Below are 23,725 nucleotides of genomic sequence, written 5' to 3' on the forward strand. Positions count from 1 at the left end.
GTTTTAATCTGATATTCCTGCCTGCGAGTCAGGGAGTAGTATTTTTAGCCCAACTTAATATCCTACATGTCAGAGGGCTCCTTGGAACGCTTGCTGATGAATGCTTCACTCAAGCACGTCCTCTATCCCAGAAGTATTATGCTACAGTGTTTTTTTTATTTCAGGCAGCCCAGAACGCGTCAATATTTAAGTCCGTACAGCAGTAATGTAAAATAACCCCAAATGTTGATGGAGTGCTATAATTCTAAACCGTGTGTTAAAAATAAACCTCGGCAAACTTGGTTTCTAAACCTTAATCCCCTGAGACGTTTCTGGTTTGTGGTGTACTGGAAACCGATCTAGTTAATATTCATTTATCCCGTTAGCGCCTGAAACTAATGTGAATTATTTCGGGCGCACCTACCGTGTAATACCGAGCACTGCCACAGGGAGCACGTCTAACCTCTTCAAAGGAGTTCCAGGTACCTCTCTGAGGTCTCTCGTCTTTTCAGTTTGTACCGAAGGAAAGGGTGGAATGATGACGCAGCTGGCTGGGACACAGGTCAAACACACGCCAGAATTCCTCCTTTCATCAGACCTGTCCGACAGTATTAGAAGTGTTCATTTTCTTTGCCCCAGCAATACCAGTGGTTTGCCGCTGCGTGATCGACGAACAAGTCCTTTGTATAGTATTGCAAAGTCACAGGCGTCGCTCCACACGACCAACCGTGATGTAATCCTTAACTTCCCTACACCAAATCAAGTGGAACGAGCAATTGTTATAACCTGGTCAGGTAGTGTGCAATTATTAAGAACAAGGATTTTTTTAATTATCTCTGAATCGTGGAGTGCGCAATTCCCTCCTTGGATTCGCATCCCCTCCTTTGCAATATCTTATGTTCCGACACCATTTTTAAGCACGCAAAATGTTTTCTGCCTCAGGAACTGTATCCTGTGTAATCTCTTCCATCCATGTGAGTGCACACGGTGAAAGTCTGAATATAATGACCCTCACAAGAGTATTACAGGTACCTTCTTACTATTACCTACACTGCTAGACATGCAATAACATTCGGATATAGCCTGCACAGAGATCCCAATAGTCTTCTTCACAGTAATCTCTGTTTTCATTAACTGCATCCCTTGACACGTAATACACTACAGACATATCCCTTAGGATCGCTGACTCCTTGTCTGCCTTGATAATATATTTGGAACTCTTTACTGCATGGATCCACGGTGCCTGAAGAGGGCAGCAGAGGTTTGGCGTGCGTCTGCCGAGCCACTCAATCCTTGTTAGAAGCTGCTTCTACTGCTTGTATTGTTTTTAAAGGGTCCTTTGACTTTTGCCCTTAGGGACTGTGCTGAGCTGGAACAAGCTGCCCAGCCATGCTGGGGAGGCTGATCCCTGACTTCTTTCAAGAAACAGGTGGATGACATCCTCCAAGCAGGACGCGACTTTACACAAAGAGTGGTGGGAGTGTGGAATGTGTCTTTTCAGCCGTGCTGTTGAAGCTGATAACCTGACTTCTTTCAAGAAAGATGCTGGGGTCAATTAGCTACTGTACTATATATTTAAAAGGACAAGCTGGGCCAAATCGGTCCCCTCTCATGAACTCTTGTGAACTTGGGTGGTGAGGGAAGGGGTGGGAATGGTGTTCCATGTGTCCCTTTTTCCTGATGTGTTTGATAAGTTTAAATAAAAAGGTACACCACAGATACTGATGAAGATGTTGTTTTAGGTACCATGTAAGAGCATCCCAGTGTGAGGAAGGATAAATGTGTCACTGGGTGAGTAAGATCGGGGTACTTGGACAGTACACACACTGATGTTTATGAATGCACAGTTGCTTTCTTCTTATTATGGGAGCAGTGTGGAGACGACACATTCAGTGAGACCGAGCAGGTCGGATGTTTGTTTTTAATTTTGTCCCCGTGAACTCCTAAGCAGGAACAGAAATTCATTAGGGACAGAAAAAGTCTTTGGAAATTCATCGATCACACTAGTGTTTTTTGCTCTTCTTATGCATGCCACTTGAGAACCGGCACACAGGAAAATGGGAGAGAGTCTTCATACTTAATTACAATAATCTCCGTCCCCATGGTGTAATTAACTAGGCCGCTGAACAGTTATTGTCATTAACTTTAGTGACAGCACATGGTGACAGATTGCTTTCTATTCTAAGATGTCCTTATGGAAATTTTAAAGACACAGCAGGAGTAGAAGGATTTGCAAGAAAAAAAGAGAAAAGTAAAGATTTAAGCAACCTAATGCACTGTATTATTTATTTATGTATTTATTGATACTGTTCCCCAATATAATTTCTGAACAATGAATGAAGCAACACCATCTACAAGATACCTGTCCATACCTGTTAGTAAGTAACATTAAATAGGATAAGTCAGCTGTAGGAATCATTTCCCAGGAAATATCACCTTGGCATTAACAGGCCTCTGGAGGAATCTTGATCTATTGATCAGGACAGCACCTCCTTCACAGACCTCCAGGTAGGATCATCCTGTGGCCTGTATCATGTGGCCTGTATCAAAGACAAAGTGAGACGTATCACAATGCTGTCATAACCTTGCCAGTCGCTGGATAATGAAACTCGTCTACCATGGATTTTACTCTTGAACATTCCTGAAATGCAAGCCACTTGCGTCTGCAAACCCTATAGGCAAGATGCAGTAATGTTGTTCATAGAATATACCAGCTTATGCAATTCCATAAAACTCTTGATTTTAAATTCAGCCATAACTCGGTATTCATATCATTCTGATCTTCCATCGTCACTGACTCAGTATTAAAGTGCTGTCAGGCCACTGTTGGGGGAAGATGGGTAATGATCGCACTGGCGTAATTCCTGATTTTTGACCCACATATAGAGCTCTTTGATGCTGTTCAACACTGGCACCAGACAGCAGCTCGCTGCGAATTCTGCTGCAGCTGTTGCGCCAGTCTGTGGAGGAGAAGGTCAAATGCTCTTTTTGAGGAATGGGGGCTACGGAGGTCACAGCACTGCAGATCTATTTTAAAGGCAGGTCTTTTCGGAACGTAGGATGCTGCTTCCCATCTAACTTGAGCCATTCACACACCAAGAATTGCGTAAGCTGGGAGATCACTGTGTCCGGAAATTCTCAGAAACTAGCAGAGCCTTTCCAAGCGTTTTTTTGTTTTTTCCATGTGGGGCAGAGGACAGGCTAAGAGGAGCTCACAGTTTGCAGCACTGTCTTGATTCACAGAAAAGGGGTGCCTGCACACGCCGGCATTACATTCTAACAAGATGGACCAAAGCGCCATCTCTCAATTCAATCTTTTATTTAACTCTTCAGATTACCCAAAATGTTTCCCCTATTATAACTAAGTTTGAATTCAAACTTATAGCTTTGAAATTCAAAGATGAAGTCCGTTCTACAAAGCAGCTTTCTCTTACTATACAGTGCTGTAGGTTCATCCAGTACAAAGAACTTCCACTCATCCATCCATTCCCTAACTGCTTTATCCAACTCAGGGTCGCAGGGAAGCAATGGGCGCAAAGCAGGATACACCCTGGACAAGAGGTCAGGCCATTGCAGGACACACACAGACTCACACACTCATTAACCCATAACCAGAGCCAACTTTCCCAGAAGCCCATTAACCAGCAGTATGTCTTTGGACTGTGGGAGGAAACCAGAGGACCTGGAAGAAATTTATGCTAACATAGGAGAACATGCAGACTCCATGTAGATAGTAACCCAGAGACCCAGCACTGTGAGACAACAGTGCTCATACTACACCATCGTGCAGCCCTATGAAGACCTTCCTTGTAGGCAAAATATACTCAAACATTTCCCTCGTCACATCAAGAGGAATGTCACAGGAACTGCACACCCACCTAACCTGAAGGGAAAGAATTAATCTTTGGTTTTCCATTCATATTAAGAGTCTTGCTCATTAAAGACCTCAATGCTCTGCTGACCTCTGTTCTCACACATAATTGGAAATCATTGTTCAAAAAAATGGTGCAATTTGTAATTATTAACCCAGGAAGAAAACTAAATCTTCCTCAAATCAATGAGAGCAAGCCATACACATGCAAACAGATGAGAATATATACTTAAAAGCGCTTAATTTAAACTGGGGAATGTTGCAATAAAATTGCAAAAATGTACAATTTTAGTGGTTATGCTAAAAAAAAAACTTTGCTGCTCTTAAACTGGGACAATGAAGAGACTTAAAGGAATGTCCCCCATCGAGGAACTAAATCTCTTCGGTCATGGACAGAGACAACGAGGAGAAAACATGATTCAAACGTATTAAAGACAAAGAACTGCAGGCACTTCCTTTCAAAATGACTTGTCTGGATAAAGATGCTCAGCCAAGTAGTCCGAGCTGACACATACTGATCTGTTTTGTTCAAGAAATGACTGGATGAGATCCTTGAATAAATGAGTTACTTGGAACCAAAGGAGCTAGATGGCATAGGTGACTTTTACCCCGTTTTGTACTGCTGAGTTCAATTTGAATCAGGACAGCTGCACGAAGTTCCCTTTAAAGGTCATAATTGGGTGAGATGCCTCTTAATTGTGGGCCTACAGAATGAGCTGGCAGGCAAGGGGCATAATTGCTAGGAAAGGAGATTTCAAAAGCCAGTGTTCAGGCATTAGGAAGCTAAATTTGTGCAAGTGCATGTAACTGTCTTTCTTGGCTTTCTAAAAAGTGAAGGTTCAGATATACAAAAAAGCCTGGTGTCAGTTTTTAAAGGGACCGATTGAGATAGTGACATCTCGTTCACCTCCCCCACTTGACTGGACAAGCTACAGCAGGGCTTGCAGGGCAAATGGAAACTAAATCACCACTCGCCCCAGCATGGCCTAGCATGGGGGGCAAATGTGATGAATATGAGTTTCAGAACACTGGGCGACGGCAAATTTCTTCCCCTGGAAACCAAGGCTCTCCACGGAAAGAAAAAGCAGAAAAAGCCGAACTGGAGAGGCTTGTCACTTTTGGAGGATACCTCTGGAAGCACAAAGCCGGTTGCTAAACGAGCTTGTGCTGGGCAGCTGGTTATATATCAGATGGTGACATCTTTACAACGGATTAGAAGCTAGACTGAGAACAACAAAACAAACAAACACAATTTAGTCTTTTGATGGTGATACAAGGAATGCAAGGTGCAATACTGAAACTTGTGCCCAAGCTGGTGACAATGTGTAGCCAGGGCTTGTGTCTGCATACCCTCCAGAAACAGCCAAGCAATGATTTTGATAACATGCAAGAGAAGGGAATTTTGTATGGGAATGACAGGGTGGTGGACTCTCAGCTATGACACAATCACACCAGTCGGGACACAATCTTTTATTTATGCTGTATAGGACTCCCCTCATAGAACAAAGAACAACGTCTCTCTGTCTTTAAAACAGAAAAACCATTTTTTCTGCTCCATTTTTGATGTCCTACAGATGAAAGCACGAGAGGAAGACGCAATATACAGCTACTGTAGGACACATCTGGTGCATTTCAGGGCTGGAGTCTGGGACTTATCTTCCTCGTTAGATCAAGGCTCATTTAACGAGGCAGGGGGGGCCCTGAGGAGAGAAGGCAGGCCGCCCAGCAGGGCCATCATGAAAACACTGCAGCGCTCCTTCATCATTAACACTAAATCACAGGCTGGGGATCAGGACAGAGGTCGCTGTGACATCTCCCTCTCTCTCACTCTCACTCTCCTCCTCTTTTTCTTCTAAATGCAGAAAGGAATTGACTGAAATGGATTTTTCTTTAATCAATCACAGTGGCCAGTAGCCTTTCTAATGGAGTAAAAATCTATCAGGCTCTGCACTGCCGCAGGAGCTACCTGACAGACAGAGCACACTGAGGAGCCAGACGAACACAGAAACAGAGCTCCAAGCTTCCCAGTCCAGCTTCCTGTGACTCCAGTGTCAGCTGCTTTTTGTTCCTGCTGACCTCTTAATTGAACTCCAAAGCCAATTAATGAATTGATCAGTGAATTAACCGCCCCGTTTTGAGCTGTTCTTCATTCAGGAAACTGACAGAGGATTTTCATTTATCTCCAGAAAAATAAATGCTGAACGTCATCTTTTTTTAAAATGAGAAAACAACGAAAACATTCAAATTATTAGTTCGGTAAAGCGAAAGAAAGTAGAAACGGACTGAAATCCAGGGGGCGTGTTCCAGGGACAAGACTGGGAAGCCCTGAATCAAATCTTTTCCCTTTTTTTCTGCAGCATCTGTTGCTGAACGTAATGGTAATTATCATATTAAAATGGTCTTACTATCACAAGCAGGAGCAGTAAGTACATATTGAACTAGTGGTATACATAAAACTAAGGTAGATAGGATAGCGTGTGGTTGTGATGTTTCACACTGCTGCCTCATAACTCCTGAGTACTGCATTCAATGTCTTGGGCGTCTGTCTGTGTGGAGCTTGCATGTTCTTCCCAAGTTCTATGATTATCAGAGAGGCTCTAGTGATTAGGCTAGGTCTGATAGACTATCCTTTTATCAGTTGCCCTGGCACCCACTGTGTTTCTGGGATCTGTGATAAGCAGTGTTAAAAGTGAAAACAGTATTTATGTGTGCTTATTATTATTATTATTATTGCTTCTACTACACAGGATAACGGGAATTCTGAAATAGCTGCCACTCAATTAAGTTCCTCTTCATCAAATGTTGCGGTAATTCACAGGCATGCTGTTTCGTCGTGCGAGAAGCTCTCGGAAACTAGGAAAGTCAGATCCGACCGTGAACTGAGACCGAGAGGGGGCGGCTCGCGTCTTGCTCGGAAACTGTGTCCGGAGACTGTAGGGGCGGCGAGCGTGGGGGAGTAAGCACACGGCGGCGGCTACCGTGTGTGGCGTGACTTGGGAAACATCCTTCATCTGCTCGGCTCGGTTTAGACTCCGACCGTGATAAACGACGCATACGAGCCTGCGCTACCGTTGCCGTGTCTGTGTGTTCAAGAGAGGGGGGGGGGAGGAGATACCCCCCAAATACCTAATGACGACATAGAACTGTTCCTTGACACACAGTAATCATGTTGTACTCAATTGCACGGCCTTAGTTTGTTATAACAAGGTCGAAGACATCTGCCTTCGCGAGGCTTCGAAATAGTGCAGCAATATACAGTGGTTTGAATAACTGAATTTCTCTTTAATCTTGTTTCTTAAAAATTAAACATGCTTTTCCTCTTTATACATACATATATATATTGCATGACAGAGGCGTTTGCTATCGGTAGTGCTTGCAGATGCTGTTTGCTGTTCTTGCTACTGCAATGCATCACCGATGCTTTCTCCTCCTCCTCCCTCCCCCCCCCCTCTCTCTCTCCTCCCCCCTAACTCTCTCCCCCTCAGCCGTCTTAAAGCTCCCACAGTCATCACGGCTGCTGGTGTGCCTTAACTAGAAAATCAGACTGTTTTTCTTCTAATAGAGACACCGAAAAAAAAAAAACCTGAAAGGGAATACTCCGGAGACCGTGGCAGAATTCACGTCAGATGCGGTTTGTTTTGCGGTGGCCTGTGTTTACCCGCAATGACCGGTGCCTTTTGCGTTAGGACAGACGCGAATTTATCTGGCGAGCGACCGGCTTCGAAGATGGACTTGCGTTAGCTGGCACCGCAGTGAACATCCCCGACCCACCGCGGGATACCTCGGCAGTGAAGAGGGACGGCAAAAAAAAAAAATTAAAACATTCGTGTGACCAGGGCTTTCTGCTAAAGTCGTGCAGGTTTTTTTTTTTCCTCTCACCATTTTCGTCTCCCCATGCAGTGCGGCAGAGCTTTTTCGTCTTGGAAGGGAAAGCGGGCAGGGTGTATTCGTGACTAATTGATCGTGTTGTGTCCACGCATTTTTGGTGTGTAGGTTGTGAGCGTTGGGCCAAGCAATGCTGACTCCGGAGCTCGAATGTATTTTACTAAGAAGCAAAAACACGATCGCCTTTTCAGCCGCGCAATATTAGAATAGCCTCAGATCGCCCCCCCCCCCGAACGTTTTTTTTTTAAATGCCCTTTACCGGGAATTTTACACCTGTGATTACTTCGCCGGGCGTAAAAGCGGGGCCAACAGACCGCTGTTAAGTATTAATTTTTGTAATGATCGTTTTTCTCCATGTTGACAACGGTGTTGGGCTTAAACCATCCGCTCCTGACGTGCAGTAGGAACACCTTTAGAGCAGATCCCGGAGGAGAGCCCAGCCATAGTCAAGCGGGGCAGATCTAGAGCAGTATCTCTCCAGCCTGCAGGTAGACACCGGCTGTTGTCTCTAGCGCCTATTTTGTTGATGTACCTCGGGCGCCTTCTCTCCTCTGAGTTGTGCTAGGGTCTAGTTTTCAGTAGGTAACCCCGCTTTTTCCACGCTGTTCACGCAGACCGGTTATAGAAACAGGAGAGGCCATTCGACCCATCTCAGCCCGTTTGGCCAAGTGTCTAGTTTAAGAGCAGGTGAATTGAGAGGCGAAGGCATGTTGTCGTCTGCAGCAGCGATCTGCCCTTGGCTGTTTCTCAAGAGAGGCTGATCAGCTACCGTACCTGCCTGCGAGCCCAATCGGACAGTTAAGCAGATTTTTAAGACTAAGCGGAGACGAGGGGGGGGAAAAAAGGAAAATCGCCGTTAACACTCAGAAAGCCTTTATTTCTTCAGGGCAAGTCGCGAATGTCGTTCATTCTCATCAGCACTTTTAACATTTCGAGTCTCTCTACAGCACAAACGAAGCAATAGCGGTTTTAAACCTCTGCATACGAATGGGTTTACTGAAACGGTGCTACATAGAATGAACGCTCTCGGACAAAACGAGCAAAGTTATTTTTTCTTAATACCGTGTGCTTTAAAAAGGGTATAAATTGGAGTATAATAAATAATACGTAGGCGTTCCGACACCGATAACTTTAAATCACTCTCATTTTGAAGCCAGTGTATTTTTTATGAGTGTTTATGAAGTAAATCTACTGACCTTTAAATCACTAGCCTAAGATAATTTATTGACGGCAAAGAGGTGTTCGATTTCAGGGTGTGTTCGTCATTGGTTCTGGACATCATCTGAAAATCAATCCTTTAAGAACCCCTGCTTCAGAAGGCATATAAAGTCAATTTCTGTATTCATCACTTTTATTTCTTTAAAAGCGCTGGGACACAGAGACTGCAGGACCAGAACTGCCGTCTATGACCAGGAAGGTCGTTTGTCAATTGAGCTCAACGGAGGCCTACATACCAAGGAAGCTTCGCATTGTGGAAGCCTCTTACCAACACGTCGAGAAATTGTTTCGAACACTTGTTTGCGGATTAAAAATAGAAGAATTGAGAGAAATACGTCAGTGAAACCCGAGGCTTAGGTTGTGAAATTGTTCGCCGCCTTTCCCCGGACTGACCAACCGCGCGGTTTGAAGTTAACCAGACAACCAAGGACAAGTGCATCCTGTTCTGTCAACGATGTCTGCACTACGGATAGTGTTATTGCCCACAGCGCTCTGTTTAATGTACGGTGAGTGACTTGCTTCTAAGAATTAAGTAACAATGCTCCACATTTTTTAAGCCTATGCTTTTGTCCTCCAGTCCTTCAAGGTATCGACGTCTTGCTTGGTTCAGTGCTGTATCTGTCTCTTCATATCCGCGTCATATTTCAATATTTCTGGATTGACTGGCCTGACGCCAGTTCGGATTTTTTTAATCACGCAAATACCTGGTTTCACTTCAAACGTGGGAAGATTTATTATTTATTTTAATTAATTTTACTGGCCACCGCAGCCTCTTTAACCTCTTTTAACTACTTTCAGACAGATCCCAGACTACCAGCTAACATCTTAGCTGATCTGTTCCGGACACCTACAACTCTTTAGGGAAAGAACTGCATGTCATTCTCAGTCTAACATACACTTCCTCCAGACCTTACATTGAGCAATAAACAACAACTAATCAACAATTTAAACATCCTCCAGCTGCACTAAAAGGAAGATAGAACTAACACCCACACTGGCACCGAGTCAGCCCTACTTAAAGATTTGACTGTCGCCTCTGCTTTCACCCAAACTGGACTCTAATGATGGATGTCGATCGTGTTACTGGTGTTCCATACAGTGTTCTGAAGCCAGGAGAGTGACAGAACAGCAAAAACATAAGCACAAACCCAGGCAAACTAACCCTTTTGCTCAGTTTCAGTTTCGCATAGCTGAGAGGCAGAGGCAGTGAAAGTCATTAGCCCATTCCATGGGTACAACCAGTACAACCACTGCTATCCATTCACTCCAGTCCCTTCCAGCTCATTGTGCCCTTGTGGGACTGAGTTTCATATTGTCTCTTTTAACTACGATTGTTTTAAATCGCAGTTCTGGATGGATGGAGTAGGTGTCTTGCACCATGTTGGTACTGTTAAAACAGAGGGTACAGGTGATGATTTGTATTGTTTCCTGCTGTTGCGCCATGCTCCAATACTGTGAGAACTGTCAAAACAGCTGGGAGTCCTGTTCTGTTTGGTCTGATTTACACGGGAAACTGAGAGATGACTAGTAGGATAACTGATAACTAGGCTAACTTTTATTTCACTCTTTTCTCGGTCTTGTTACCCTTTGGTTTTCAGGTGCGGATTCGGCTAAGAATGGTATAGATAATGTAGCATTACCATACTTACAGATTACACTGTGGACTTTGGCCCTGGGTTCAGTTGCAGATCTGGGGTTCTGTCTGTGTGGAGTTTGCACGTTCTCCCCACGTTCGCATGGGGTTCCTCCGGGCGCTCCTGTTTCCTCCCACAGTCCGAAGACATGCTGGCAAGGCTTAGATTAGTTTTTTTCGGAAAACTTGTCCCAGGTGTCAGGGTGTGCACGTTGGTTTCTGTCCCGTCCAGTGTGTACCCCACCTTGCTCCCCATTGCTTGATGGGATAGGTTCTGGCTCCCCTACGACCTGAAGCTGGATGAAGCAGTTAGAAAATGGATGCATTGATTACAGGTGTTTCTATGTCTGGTTTCTGTAGCACCAAGTGCACCCTCAAAGGACTGCTGGTCCCCACTTATACAGCTGGCCAGACTGGAGTGACTGGGGTAAAGTCTTTTGCTCAAGGTGCAACAGCAGTTTCTCCAGCAGAAAAACTGAAACCACAACTCACCCGTTATACAGAGACTTACTCATTATGCTGCACTGCCCCCATCCCGACCAAGAATTGGACAGAACAGCTGTTAAATGGAGGTGACACATGGGTGGCACAGTCCTGAGCATAAAATATTACAAACTCTGACAAAGTCTGGTATAGCCTTCTATGTCAAGCAGGGCCTGATGCAGATGCTTCTTAAGAAGGCTGTTATTCCTGTCATGGCTAAGTTGTGACAAAAGTGGACAATTCCCAAACCGGAAGAGCTCGGAGCTCAGAGCTCAGTGCAAGTGAGCTGTCCAGTCCTGCACAAGCACAGCTCCTGGAAAGGGAGAGGCAGGAGAGGACACGACTATGGGACATTTGTCGGTGTTGTGCCCCGAGTGAAATGGTTGCCTTGTTAGCGAACGTGGGTCTCCCTTCTTTGAGTGCATTCTGGTTTCTGAGTAAATCAAGCTTAAAAACCGGCCCTCAGAGAATAGCTCGGTGAAGTCTTTCCTTAAAGCGTAGCTGCTCAACCACTTCGCCTCAGATCACATTAAATGGTAGACTGAGGATGAATAAATACGACTAAACAAATGCAGAAATAAAAACCTGGAAGCCCTCAAGAATAAAAACAGTGTGTGCTGCTCTCTTAATCGCTTTGGTGGGATTCTGCTGTTTTAGCTCAGTGCATGCTGGTGCCCCTGTCTCTGCCTGGTGTTTAGTGGTGGCTGGGCTTTAATCCCTAAAAGGAAACAGGCTGCAGTATGGATCTGGAATTCCACAGATCAGAGCAGGATGGAAGATGGATTGGTGTTTATTATGCTGTTTTGAAGCCTGTACACATCATCCTATAATACAGTAAGAGCTGATCCGGCAATAGGACTGAAAAAAAGAAGCTTCCCTTTCAAAGTATTTAGTCAGCAGATTAATAACAAGAGAGAAGACGGCTGCACTGTTTTATTTATAGTTATCTCACTCATTTAGGTTGCATAACTGAGGGTCCGCCACCTACTAAGATTATGCAACCCGCACTGAAAAACAAGATGGTTTCTTAGTTTCAAGGGCATCTTCCGATGTTACAATTAGATAAGATAGATAGACTTAGGTGTTTGTGCTGACACCTTTTGGGGAAGCAATAGAAAATGCATAGAATTTAATCAAGGGATATTATGTTAAAATTGTATAAAGACCTATAGCATGGTCTCATTTAGAATATTGTATATAATTACCACAATATAAAAAAGATTTTGGAATCAGAAAAAAGCAACCAGATACATTCTGGAGTTTAAGGGAATGTACATGTCTATACCTATACTGGTGGGCTGAAGGAACTGAGTCTCATTAGTCTGAAGGGAGTGTCCCGCACAGACAGGCTGTAGGAACGGAGTCTCTTTAGTCTGAAGGGAGTGTCCCGCACTGACAGACTGGAGGAACTGAGTCTCTTTAGTCTGAAGAGAGAGTCCCACACTGACAGGCTGTAGGAACTGAGTCTCTTTAGTCTGAAGGGAGTGTCCCACGCTGACAGGCTGGAGGAACTGAGTCTCTTTAGTCTGAAGGGAGTGTCCCGTTTGAACAGAGATTTCAGAACTTCTTTACCCAAAGACCTGTGGGAGTGTGGCTAAAGCTGCTGTCATGTTATTGAAGCTGATGTCCTGGTTTCATTCCAGAAATGACTGGATGAGACCCTTGGATCAATTAACTACTGATTTCCATTCAGAACAGACGGGCTGAAAGGCCTCATCTGGTTTGTGACAGTGCTTATGTTTTATAGTTTCAGAATTGCCCAGCAGTACTCGGTATGACTCATTCTGCCAGCCCCTGTTTCACCACTAGGGATGATGAAGCTGATAAAAGCCTGTCTTCTGAAATGCACAGCGTCAATCCCTCAGCCTCTTTTCACCCTGTGGGCCCAGAGTGTGAAAAACAGAGCCTCTCTGAACCCCCTGCTTGGCTGAACAATCATAACTGCTTCTGTCCTGTCAGAGGCACCCCAACTCCGAGCATCCAGTTTGCCAAAGCAAGTACCAGTCCTGAAACGCCAAAGGTTTTTCATCACTCTTAAGAGATGTGGAGAGTAACAGTAAAATAATAGGTAACATTGTCATTGTACACCATGAGAGCTCTTACAGTATGTCAGAGGTATGGTGCTTAGCTCTTGCAGAGACGCAGTGTGTCCTGGCCTTAATTCCAACCAAGGTCTCCCTTCATTAATTGCCTGAGTAACTAGATGACATTCACGATGAAGGGAGCAGCTTCTCCAATCCTTCAGTTCTGCCATGGGGCTGGGTCTTCATGTCCCCTCTGATCTGAAATAACTTTGAGAGAACAAACAGTTTGGCTGAGATGCCAGCCCTCTGTTTTAGGTCTTCATGAACTGCTCACGTAAATTACTCTCAGTCATCTGACCACTGTGTTTTTATGTGCAGCAGAAATTTGGAACATACTGTAGAACAAGAGAAACAAAAAAGCCCTGGAACAGGACCAGAAGGAGAGAAAGATAATATAGCGCCCTTTCAACATGCAGAGAACAGGACATGGGGCAGAAGGATTGGCAAACATGGTGACATAATGGAGCCCCATATAATTGGACTGGAGTTAAAGCAGAGAAAGTAGGCAGTAAAATTTGGTGCAGTTACTATCATGGTAGCCCCCAGGCTGACAGAAGAGGAGCTGAGCGCTGTATGCACCAGTGTCTTCAATTCAGCAAACAGAGATTCACTGGGACTGTGCAATCCCAGCGGAGCTCAACATCAGGGAATAAAACAGCTTACCCAAACGTACAGCCTGTGTGTGGGAATGGTAGCGTTGCTGATGTTCTTCCTGGTAGGAAAAGCCAGACTCTTGCGTGACCAATGCTTTATCGGGTCTTCATTAAGCAGAGGTTAGCAGGGGTGGCCTGTTTCATTTTGCTCACCATCTGCTGCCTAGTGAAAGCCAGGCCAGCTGTCCATGTGCAGGTTTTCGAACACTCAGGCGAAGTGTTTTCACCTCTGATCCCGACTCTATTTGATTAATCTCTGCTGTTTGTTGATCTGGGGTGGTGGGAGTCGGGGGGGAGGGGATGGTAATTCTCATACTCAGCTTCTCTTATATAACCACCCACACCGACCGCATACTGTACGGTCCCGGCGATGGTCAGGAAAAGAGAAATCATTCTGGTAACGGCTCCAGCTTCACACATCCCAGATTACAGAGCTAGCAGGGTGACGTGGCTGTGAACATATCTGTAGTGGTTCAGAGATAATGTATCAGTTTGCGTGAAGTATGAACATAGCCAGGAACAATAAGAGCTTTGTATGTGTCATCTCTGTAATATGCTCTGTTATTGATGGGGTTTTGAAATCATAAGGTCCCTTCCATGCAACACAGATGGTTCTTTTTCAGATCATATCCTGATTGTGTCCAGGGCTCCTGTATAATGCTCAGTAAATAGATAGTAGATTGCTTTTCCTTGTTTGCCCTGGCAAAATGACAGTTTGTTTTTAGCATGGCTGTGCCTACTTTGTCTCTCCAAAAAAACAAGCCCATTAACTTTGATTGGTCTTATTCCATATTTCATTGATTTTTTGCTTATTAAATTCTACAGTGCATGTTACCTTTATTTCAATGGTGGCTATGTTCTCCCATTCAAGCAGATCCAGCCTTGATTTTTCTTTTATTAAATAGTCACCATCTACCAACCCTGACCTAGCTAAGGTCTAAGAACTGAACCCCTTCCTTTACCAACTATAAAGTGCTTGGATTTCTTGGCAGATGAGAAGCCTTATAGCTTAATATGCTGTAAAGAATTGTCTCTTTTTGCCTCATGCCATTGCAGAACTTTAATGCAACCAGGACCCTAGTTGTTAGTTTGACCCTTAACAAGTCATTTCATTTAGAAGGAAGCTGGTATGAAATGCACACTAGTGTAAACTGCAAGACTGGACCCCAGTTGATTCTTGACTGAGAGAATCCAGTCCAGAATTAAACAACGCAGATCTGAGGACAGTTCTTGTTTCTTTGGGCATCTAGACTACCAGCCTGCGTCAGATCTTTTTTTAAAAATCCACGCTGTAAAATTCTTTCCCACCTGGAAAGAATCAGATATAAAAATGCATGATAACCACATCTCTTTTGAACATGTGTGTCCAAAACATGTGTTTTGAACTTAATCTTTATTGATTTCACCTAGGTTGCTATTTTTGGGCTGGGGAGGTTGGATGAAACCAGTGACAGGAAGCGACGGGGGGGACATAGTTTGAGGCTGCGCATATTAGCCGCACCATTAGAATGGATTTTGATACAGTAACATCCAGAGTCCTTGTTTCGGTGTTAGTGAGCTAGTGGTCATTGAGCATGCTGATGACGAAAAACCAACAGCAGATAAAACAGAATATTAAAAACAATCCACTTACAAATGGTGCTGTATCAATGATGCTCTCACAGACGTGAGAGGGTGGCGTCACGGATATTACAACATTGACAAAAAGCAGAAACGGAAAGATAAGGTTCTCATACTCCTAACCCATCCGGCATCAAGGAGCAGGCTACTTAAGATTGCTATTAGAGTCCAAGCTTGCTTTTTGCTGAGGTTTGCCTACGTTAGCACTTAGGCTAATATTTGCCTAAGAGGCAGCAGTACATTAGGAGCTGTTTGAGTGTCACGGAGAATCAACTCATACATTACTAAAATGCACTCCTGACCCTAAAACATAATAATCTACTGTATTTGGAATTTACATGTTTTCCCCTTTTAAATCCTGATCCCTAATCCAACCAGCTCAATAACACTTATTAAATTCAACGCAGTCCACCACCGTTTATTAAACCTCCTGAATGCACAATTACATTTCCTTTTCCTGGCTGCTTTTACATGATTGGGGGAGCATGAATTTCCACATAAAGTGTCCTTCATCCAAAATGTACTGTTCAGTTCATGCCTGCTCATTTCCTGTTATGATCAAAAGCAAGGGCATCGTGTGTGCAGTGGATTTCTGTGCACTGAGTAGCAGACATCTGTATTTGGCACGATGGAGCGTAAATTTAGTTCTTTAGAAAGTGATGCAAAATGCAGTTCTATGCATTTAAAAACCAGGCATGGACGAAAGCTAACAATGTAGACCAGAAATATTATCCCATAACTGAGCTCAAATGGACAGCGTTAATCTGCTCTTTAGACTGCAAACCCCTCATCCCCCTGGAAGCAGGTGACCTTCTGCTCAGCCGGAATGGCTCAACCTGACTGTCTGATACGGCAAAAATGCTTTAAAAAGTCTAGAAATACTTACATTGGTCGATAGGGAAACTGCAGGGATGCCTGGGGAGGTCAGAGTCGGATATGATTGAGTATAATGCAGAGAAGGGCTGAGCCGATTGGCAGTTTCTCTGGTTTGTCTGGTGTTTTGGGCACTGTTGGGTTCTTCTAGGTTGAGAAGGAGAAGCCCTCAGAAACGGCACACAATCCATCCACTCCCTTCCCACACTGAGCGTGTGTTTCCCACTGGCTGTTTGATTTAGAGGGATTTTTCTGCGAGGCGGAAGTACTGTCCTTCTGTGGGTGGCAGGAAAAAAAAAATTTCAATACGAAGTGGATATTCCCATTGAGTTTGCCCAGTTCCTAGTCTGAGAAGAGAGGGGCGGTCCAACTTGTGTGCATTTATTCTTTAGAATCCCTCTGAAGTTAGGTGTAGAGCATGCTATAGCATGGGAAGCCACAATAACAGGAGCACTCCACAGACAGAGCAGTGTAGAAATGGGGAATCATGCCAAAACCTGGCTAAGTGGGTTAAGAGACACTGAATTATCTTGATTGCGTGCTCGGTGCTAACGTGTGCTGTGTAACTCTGAACCCATGTCTGAAATGCTCTTGTGCAGCTTGGTTCCTGCCACTAATCATAGCAGGTGAGTGGTTTGTTTGTACGTTATATAAAATCACACCCTCACACCTGAAGAAGGCTCCACGGCCGAAACGTTGTGTTGTGTTCTCTTTCTTCTCTTTTCAGCATGGAATAAACCTGTTAATTGTTCCTTTGCAGCTACCCACCTGAACTGTTAGGCTCCCAAAATTCATTTGCTGCTGCCGGAATCTTGGGCAATAGCCCGTCACCTCTTGTCCTGGGACATCCTAGAACAAACGACTGAAACCCACTGAACTCTAGTGCCAACTCTTTCCCCACAAGCACACACATGTGCGCCTTGCCAGTGAGCACCCTCCAGAACTACGGTTTAATCTGAAGATCGCTATTGATCCGTGCTCTCTCTCTCTCAGAGTGTAGGGTATCAAACACAGAGTCAGAAGTCTGAGCTTGTGTTTTCACCTCATGAAAAATTCAGGAGGCTCAGTGAGATGCACTAAGAGGGCTGTGTAGCTACAGGCACCTGGTCTGAGATGCTTAAGCTCTGACAGACTCCAGCTCTGTGCTGATTCATCAGTTGTGTAGGCAGCTCCTTTACTGCATGATATTTACTGCACTGGCTTGCTGTGTATCTTATATCTACAGTTGTGTTGTTTACAACATGTTTTTTTTAACTAAGCTTCCTCTTCCAGCCTGAAGCCGGAGATATATCTCTGTATCAAAAAAGTACTAAAGTTTTAAAACTTTAGTTAAGTTTTTTATGGTTGTGATGAACTTGTCAGCCTCTAGGAGCTACTGCAGATACTGCTCACTAGTGTCACTTTATTAACACGACAAATCAAATCATTATATTCCTTGATCACCACCTGGCAATGTAAGTCACACTCAGTGGCGGCGGTTATAATTGACCTCAAATGCTTTTAGCAACGGTTGAATAATTGTCTAGATACGTTGCATTTAGTATAACTTTTAAGTTCTAGTTAAAATGCTCCTTTGATTAACAACAATATGCAATTCATTTTCATCTCTACAGTCTGTAAAGTTGAAGGATGCATGATCTGATTTGGAGGATGGAAGTAGTGGAGTACCACACGGATCGATATTAGTACCACTGCTCTTCAGAATTTGAATCGATGATCTAGACTCTGGTACAGCTATCAATCAGGTTGATAACTGTGAAATAGGAGGACTAGCTAACACTACAGCAAACACCTGATCAACAGCAACAAGAGAAAGACATTAAAAAAGGTTTGGATACAAATCCGAACTTGGCAAACCCTTAACAAGTGTAGGTAGCAAAAACATCATCTCTAGGAACTAAATGGGAAACAATGAACACTGAAAATGCCTTAGAAGTTCATGAGGACACAAACTTTACACCTTCAAGACAACGCGAGGAAGCCAATGAGTGACGAACAGGCGAACAGTCTATGTGGGCCTGTTCCTCTCGCTGCGTCCCTCTCCCCTCCTTCTCCGCCTTCCCTGCTCCCGCCCGCTCTCACTGTCCCGCTCTCGGTCCCCCAGCCGCGCCGGCGTGCCGGCCCGCCTGCGTGGAGGTGGACTCCGATTCCGAGGGGGTGGCGGGGAACGGCTTCAAGCTGGGCTGCATCTCCTGCAAGATGAGGGGGGAGGTGGAGGCCGAAGCCAGCGTGGAGTGGTACTTCCGAGCGGCCCGGGAGACCGACTTCATCTTGGTGAGGAACGCCGGCACATTGCCCGCACATCACGATCACTGACCGCCCCTTCAGTTTACTTCAAACAGGCCTGAATTAGCTTTGCTAGCTGCCTGTCTGGGCTGAGCCTCTCTTTACTGCAAAACTCACAGATTTCTGTGCTTCTCCACCCCCACCAGTGTGTACCCCCACCTGGATGATACGCCAGTCTGCTCCCCACACACCAGCTCTCAGAGTGATGAAGCCAGTTCAGAGATGGGGGTTATTAGGAGGCCATGATGGGTAAAGGCCAGGGGGAAATTTGGCCAGGACATTGGGATTGCACCCCAAATCTTTTTGAGGGTTACCCTTTTTAATGACCAGAGAGAGTCAGGACCTCGGTTTTCCATCTCCTCTGAGGATGATGCCTTTTTTAGTCTATAGTGTCCCCATCACTATACTGGGGCATTAGGACCCACACAGACTGCAGGGTGATCGGCGCCCCCTACTGGCCCCACTAACACCTCTTCCAGCAGCAACCTTAGCTTTCCCAGGAGTCTCCCATCCAGGTACTGGCCAGGCTCACACCTGCTGAGCTCCAGTGGGCTGTGATTTCTGTGAGTTGCAGGGTGATGCCAAAGTTACAGACTACAGTGCAACGCAAGTGTAGACAAATTATAATAAGTATCAGGACTTAATAAAGACCTGCTACAGTTGAGGTATTCAACCACACAGTCCCCACATATTCAGACAGGGATTGTGGGGCAGCATACGGATAGATATCATTTTGGATCTGCAGAGATGCTTGTGAGTTTAGTTACCTGTTAAAACACATCCATCACGAGTGTGCCCTGGAGAGTGCACATCCTTGAGAGTGCCGAATCTCAAGGATGGCCTTGTGATTTTGTACCCCCAAGAACACTCTACCACCCCCACGGGTGGACATCTTGAGCAATTAAGCAGTAGGAGACCTAAAACAATGCTTGCATCTATGTCCTGCAGCAACTTTAGCAATTGACAAGCCATTCAATCCTCAATCTGCAGTCACGGGCACGAGCCTCGGGGCCAGGCTCCCTGCTCCCAGATGGCTGGCCCCTTGCTCGGAGGGGGGAGTGTCTGAGCTCTGGAAGAGCTGGAGGGGGTGACCCCTATTTAGCTTTCCACACTACAAGACCTGGAGCACAGGCTTCCCCAGAGAGCTTCAATTGAACCCTTTTAAAACGCACGGCGATGTCCCCCGTCTTTCCGACAGATCTACCGCTACGATGAAGAGACACCCTCGATCGTAGATGAGCGCTTTAATGACAGAGTGGCCTGGAATGGCAGCAAGAAGACCAGGGACCTCCAGGACGGCTCCATCTTCATCCTCAATGTCACTTTCAATGACACGGGGACGTACAAGTGCTTGGTCAACCGCACCTTGAGATTCCCCAACTACCAGTACCACACGAGTGCTGAAAAGATCATCCATTTCATGGTGGTACCCAAAGGTTGGTGGCTGTGTCGATGCAGGCAGGGGGGTTCATGAGTTCGGTGCCGATCGTGAAACACAAGTGGGAGCTATTTCACTAGCAGCATGTGTACTGTAATAAGGTGTGAGTTCATGGTGAGTGTGAGAGGAGAGGGACAGCAGTGTCTCTAGCAGTCTCTCCAGTCCAGTCAGGAGTGTGTCAGTGTGTGAATTCAGGGGGAGTGTGAGAGGAGAGGGACAGCAGTGTCTCTAGCAGTCTCTCCAGTCCAGTCAGGAGTGTGTCAGTGTGTGAATTCAGGGGGAGTGTGAGAGGAGAGGGACAGCAGTGTCTCCAGTCCAGTCAGGTGTGTGTCAGTGTGTGAATTCAGGGGGAGTGTGAGAGGAGAGGGACAGCAGTGTCTCCAGTCCAGTCAGGTGTGTGTCAGTGTGTGAATTCAGGGGGAGTGTGAGAGGAGAGGGACAGCAGTGTCTCCAGTCCAGTCAGGAGTGTCTCTCTTTGTTAAGTTGTTTACCATTTGACTTCGGAAGTCTTGGACAACGGAGGATGCTTGACTGAATCCCGTCTACTTGTCCACAGCCAACCGGGAGCTGGCATCCATCATCTCAGAGGTCATGATGTACGTGTCCATTGTGGGGCTGCAAGTCTGGCTGGTGGTGGAAATGATCTATTGTTACAGGAAGATAGCTGCAGCTGGAGAGGAGGCTCTCCGAGAAAGCGCGTAAGTGATTGTCCCACCTGGCCATCTCGCCCCTCTGGTCTACACTGATAAGTCATTCATTAGTAAGTCATATTATGAGGTGTATACCTGGGATGAACCACTGCATTCATGTCTCAACTCCACTTCTGAACAGGGCGGAATATCTGGCCATTGCTTCAGAGAGTAAAGACAACTGCACAGGGGTCCAAGTGGCTGAATAGCACTAGAGACGCAGGAGGGGGGAGACAGCTGACACAGGTTGGTATGAATAGCCATGTCTGTGCAGATGTTCCCCAAATCTATGTCCACATTACATCTGACACCAAGGTAGTTGTTTACGTACTCTCTGATTTTGCATTTCTGATACAAAAGGTCTTTGCATCTCAATTGTGAAAAGAATAAAATCATGCTATTGGGTTTCTCTAATCAGTAAAGCAAAAGCAGTGCTGTAGTCGAATCAATTAACGGCTCAGGGCTCACATGTCAGTCCAATTTGAAGATTGAATGGTGTGAACTTCCTGCGTGACTTGATGTTTGGAGATCACCGGCAGAAAAATGGGAATGGCGCCACTCTTCCATGGGAGGGATACAGCCATTGGCGAAAATGGCCGAACTGCTGCAGCAGGCTTTGGATCAGCAAAGCATTTTGGGAGCGCGGAGATCTGGCGCACTGCTGCTGACGCAGGTCGGATTCTTGCTGCACAGGTTTACATTGCTGCTGTTCGCTCATACTTTTGGGGTCCTCAGGTAGAAGGTGAGGTGGAGAGTGTGGCATGATTATTTTTATTGTCGGATTATTTTTTTTCCATTGGGTAAAATAAGAGATTATATTCCCCAAGCTCATAACTAACACAGACCCATTGCGTAGTCTGGTCCAGAGGGTCATGCCTTTGAAATGGCCTGTATTTACCTTTTCATTCCAGGATGGGCGTCATCGTGAGATCAGAGTCACTGTCCTATCACAAGCTCCCGACCTTCAGTTCCCCTCTGTCCTCCCCTCCTGGTTCCCCAGCCAAAGAGGACTCGCTGCCTGGGCATGAAGATTTGTCACAGTACCAAATGAAACACAAACACACTGCAATGGCTGCCACTGGAAGGAAATTAAAATCACTTTTCATACTTCTCTAGGTATCACATTTAGCGAACGGTACAAAAGGTAACTCATGGACTTGGACTTTTAAAGAACAAAAAGCATGTTCATCCTTCATCCACAAGATACTGTACATTAAAAAAGATTTTAAAATACTATATAAATATATGTATATTTGCAATGTTCAGCTTGACAATGTCTTCCATAGTTATGCTGCAAGAATTCATCAAATAAAAGCAAATTGGGAAAAAAAAAATCACCTCAGTTTTACTGATAGTTTAGAATGGGAATTTGCACGGACATTTAGCAACGCCAAAATGCAAGTGATCTTACTTTTCCTTTTTTTATTTAAAACATTCTCCCATTAGAGATTGTGGCTGTGAAAATGTTGCTTGCCAAAAATACGAATTAAGAATTTAAAACCTAGAATAAAACTTCTAAAAAACTCCAAGCTGTGTGTGCTTTTTTTCTGCTCAGGGTTCCATTAAACAAACTGGAATCTTGTGATTGAATAGATCCTCACCCTGTCTGAAAGAGTCAGTTGTGTTTAAGATGTGGTAGGGGCACCTGCTGTGGAGAGAAAGATTCATATGGACGTGCTCCTCCAACACCCCCCTACAGAGTTGTTCATTGTCCTGTTGCAAGCTCCACAGGGCCTGACAGGTGAGTCAGCAATTCTGTGGGAGGGGGGCGTGGCTTGTCTTACGATGACATCACTGCAAGCCTTCAGGTGCAGTGATGGCTGTTTGCTGGGAAGCTTTCTGGCAGTGCAATTGTGCACAGCTGCTTGGGGAATCCAGCCAATTTCATCATATTGACCTGACCAATGCTCAGAATAGCAAATTTAATGATCCCCACTGCTTTTCTATAATTTATTTGCCACTAAACGTAGGCAGTAGGTTTGTAATGTAGCCCCTACATCATTGCAAGACCGATTTTCATACTGCCTCCTAACTGTAGCACTGGTTTCTGACTTCACACCGCTTAATTATTTTCAGACAGTACTAAAATGCTTTAGCATTATGGGAAATATTAAAAATCCTAAATGTTTGGATATATAACCTCTTTAGTTTCAGTGCTACTGTTTTGCAGGTGCTCATAGTAACATTTTGTTTTTGTCTTCTCTGCTCTGACCACGATCCTTGTTCACTGCCCAGGCCATGATCAATGGAAGCTACTTTCCAGCAAAAAACAAAATCACAAGGTTTAATCCCGTCCAATTTATGTGTTAATTTTGGTTTCAGAAGTGTCTGTTCTGGTTTTCATTCTAAATGAAGTTCTTAATTAAGCCCATTATTTCAAAATATTGGATTTACAGCTTTAGTTGTATATTATTGCTTCACCAAGAGCAAATCCCTTGAAATATGCACTGTAATCAAGACATTGATGAGGGCATGCAGGTACCAAGTTTGAGTCCTTAATTCCAGTTAAAGGGATCATCATTGGCACCTGATATGGTCTCAATTATTTAATCAATGCCTTAATGGTGCTAAAAACTAAGGCAGTAGAGATCAACATGTGAACTGTTCAACAATCCTTAACATGCAGCTTTTGGTGGGTAACTTAATTTGGCTGCAATTAAGAGTTTCAACTCCACAAGCCAGGGTTTAGCATCAGCAGGAAGAAAACACCACAAAGAGGGTGTGGGAAGCTCCGATATAAAAAGTGTATCCCATTGTTTAATCCCTCAAATCCCCTCTAAACTCCCACGGGAATCCAGCAGCTGGAAGAAAGCGGTAAACCGGAGTGGTTACAGGTACACAGATCTGTTGGAAAAGAAGGTTTGTGCACAAGACATACCTGTGTATCCTGGGCCAGTAGCTCCGTGAAGTTGCCCCCCCCACAGAGAGCACAAACGATGAAACCCACCTCATTCGTTTGTGCCGGTTTGTGCAGTTGAAAGTAGCGTTTGTGCTGCTTTCGTTTCCGAGAAAA

The 23,725-nt window shown here is 44.9% G+C and overlaps 1 protein-coding gene across 1 annotated transcript; it reads left to right on the forward strand.

The window, feature by feature from the left end:
- Positions 1-7,697: 7,697 nt before the first annotated feature.
- On the forward strand, positions 7,698-22,241 carry LOC148815054 (sodium channel regulatory subunit beta-1-like). Its single transcript, XM_088905427.1, has 6 exons — positions 7,698-9,459; positions 18,404-18,573; positions 19,784-20,021; positions 20,580-20,721; positions 20,855-20,958; positions 21,624-22,241. Exons 1-5 carry the CDS (start codon positions 9,408-9,410, stop codon positions 20,919-20,921), a joined length of 669 nt encoding a protein of 222 aa, XP_088761553.1. The 5' UTR covers positions 7,698-9,407; the 3' UTR covers positions 20,922-20,958; positions 21,624-22,241.
- Positions 22,242-23,725: the final 1,484 nt, after the last annotated feature.

The sequence above is a fragment of the Atractosteus spatula genome, chromosome 25 (assembly GCF_055471065.1).
Source record: "Atractosteus spatula isolate fAtrSpa1 chromosome 25, fAtrSpa1.hap1, whole genome shotgun sequence".
Taxonomy (NCBI): Eukaryota; Metazoa; Chordata; class Actinopteri; order Semionotiformes; family Lepisosteidae; genus Atractosteus; species Atractosteus spatula.

Excerpts from the sequence above, each read along its gene's own strand:
- LOC148815054 (XM_088905427.1), top strand. The coding sequence starts at position 9,408 with ATGTCTGCACTACGGATAGTGTTATTGCCCACAGCGCTCTGTTTAATG. Across the intron at positions 18,574-19,783 it reads GGGAGACCGACTTCATCTTG|ATCTACCGCTACGATGAAGA; the intron begins GTGAGGAACGCC and ends TCTTTCCGACAG. Across the intron at positions 20,722-20,854 it reads GAGGCTCTCCGAGAAAGCGC|GGCGGAATATCTGGCCATTG; the intron begins GTAAGTGATTGT and ends ACTTCTGAACAG.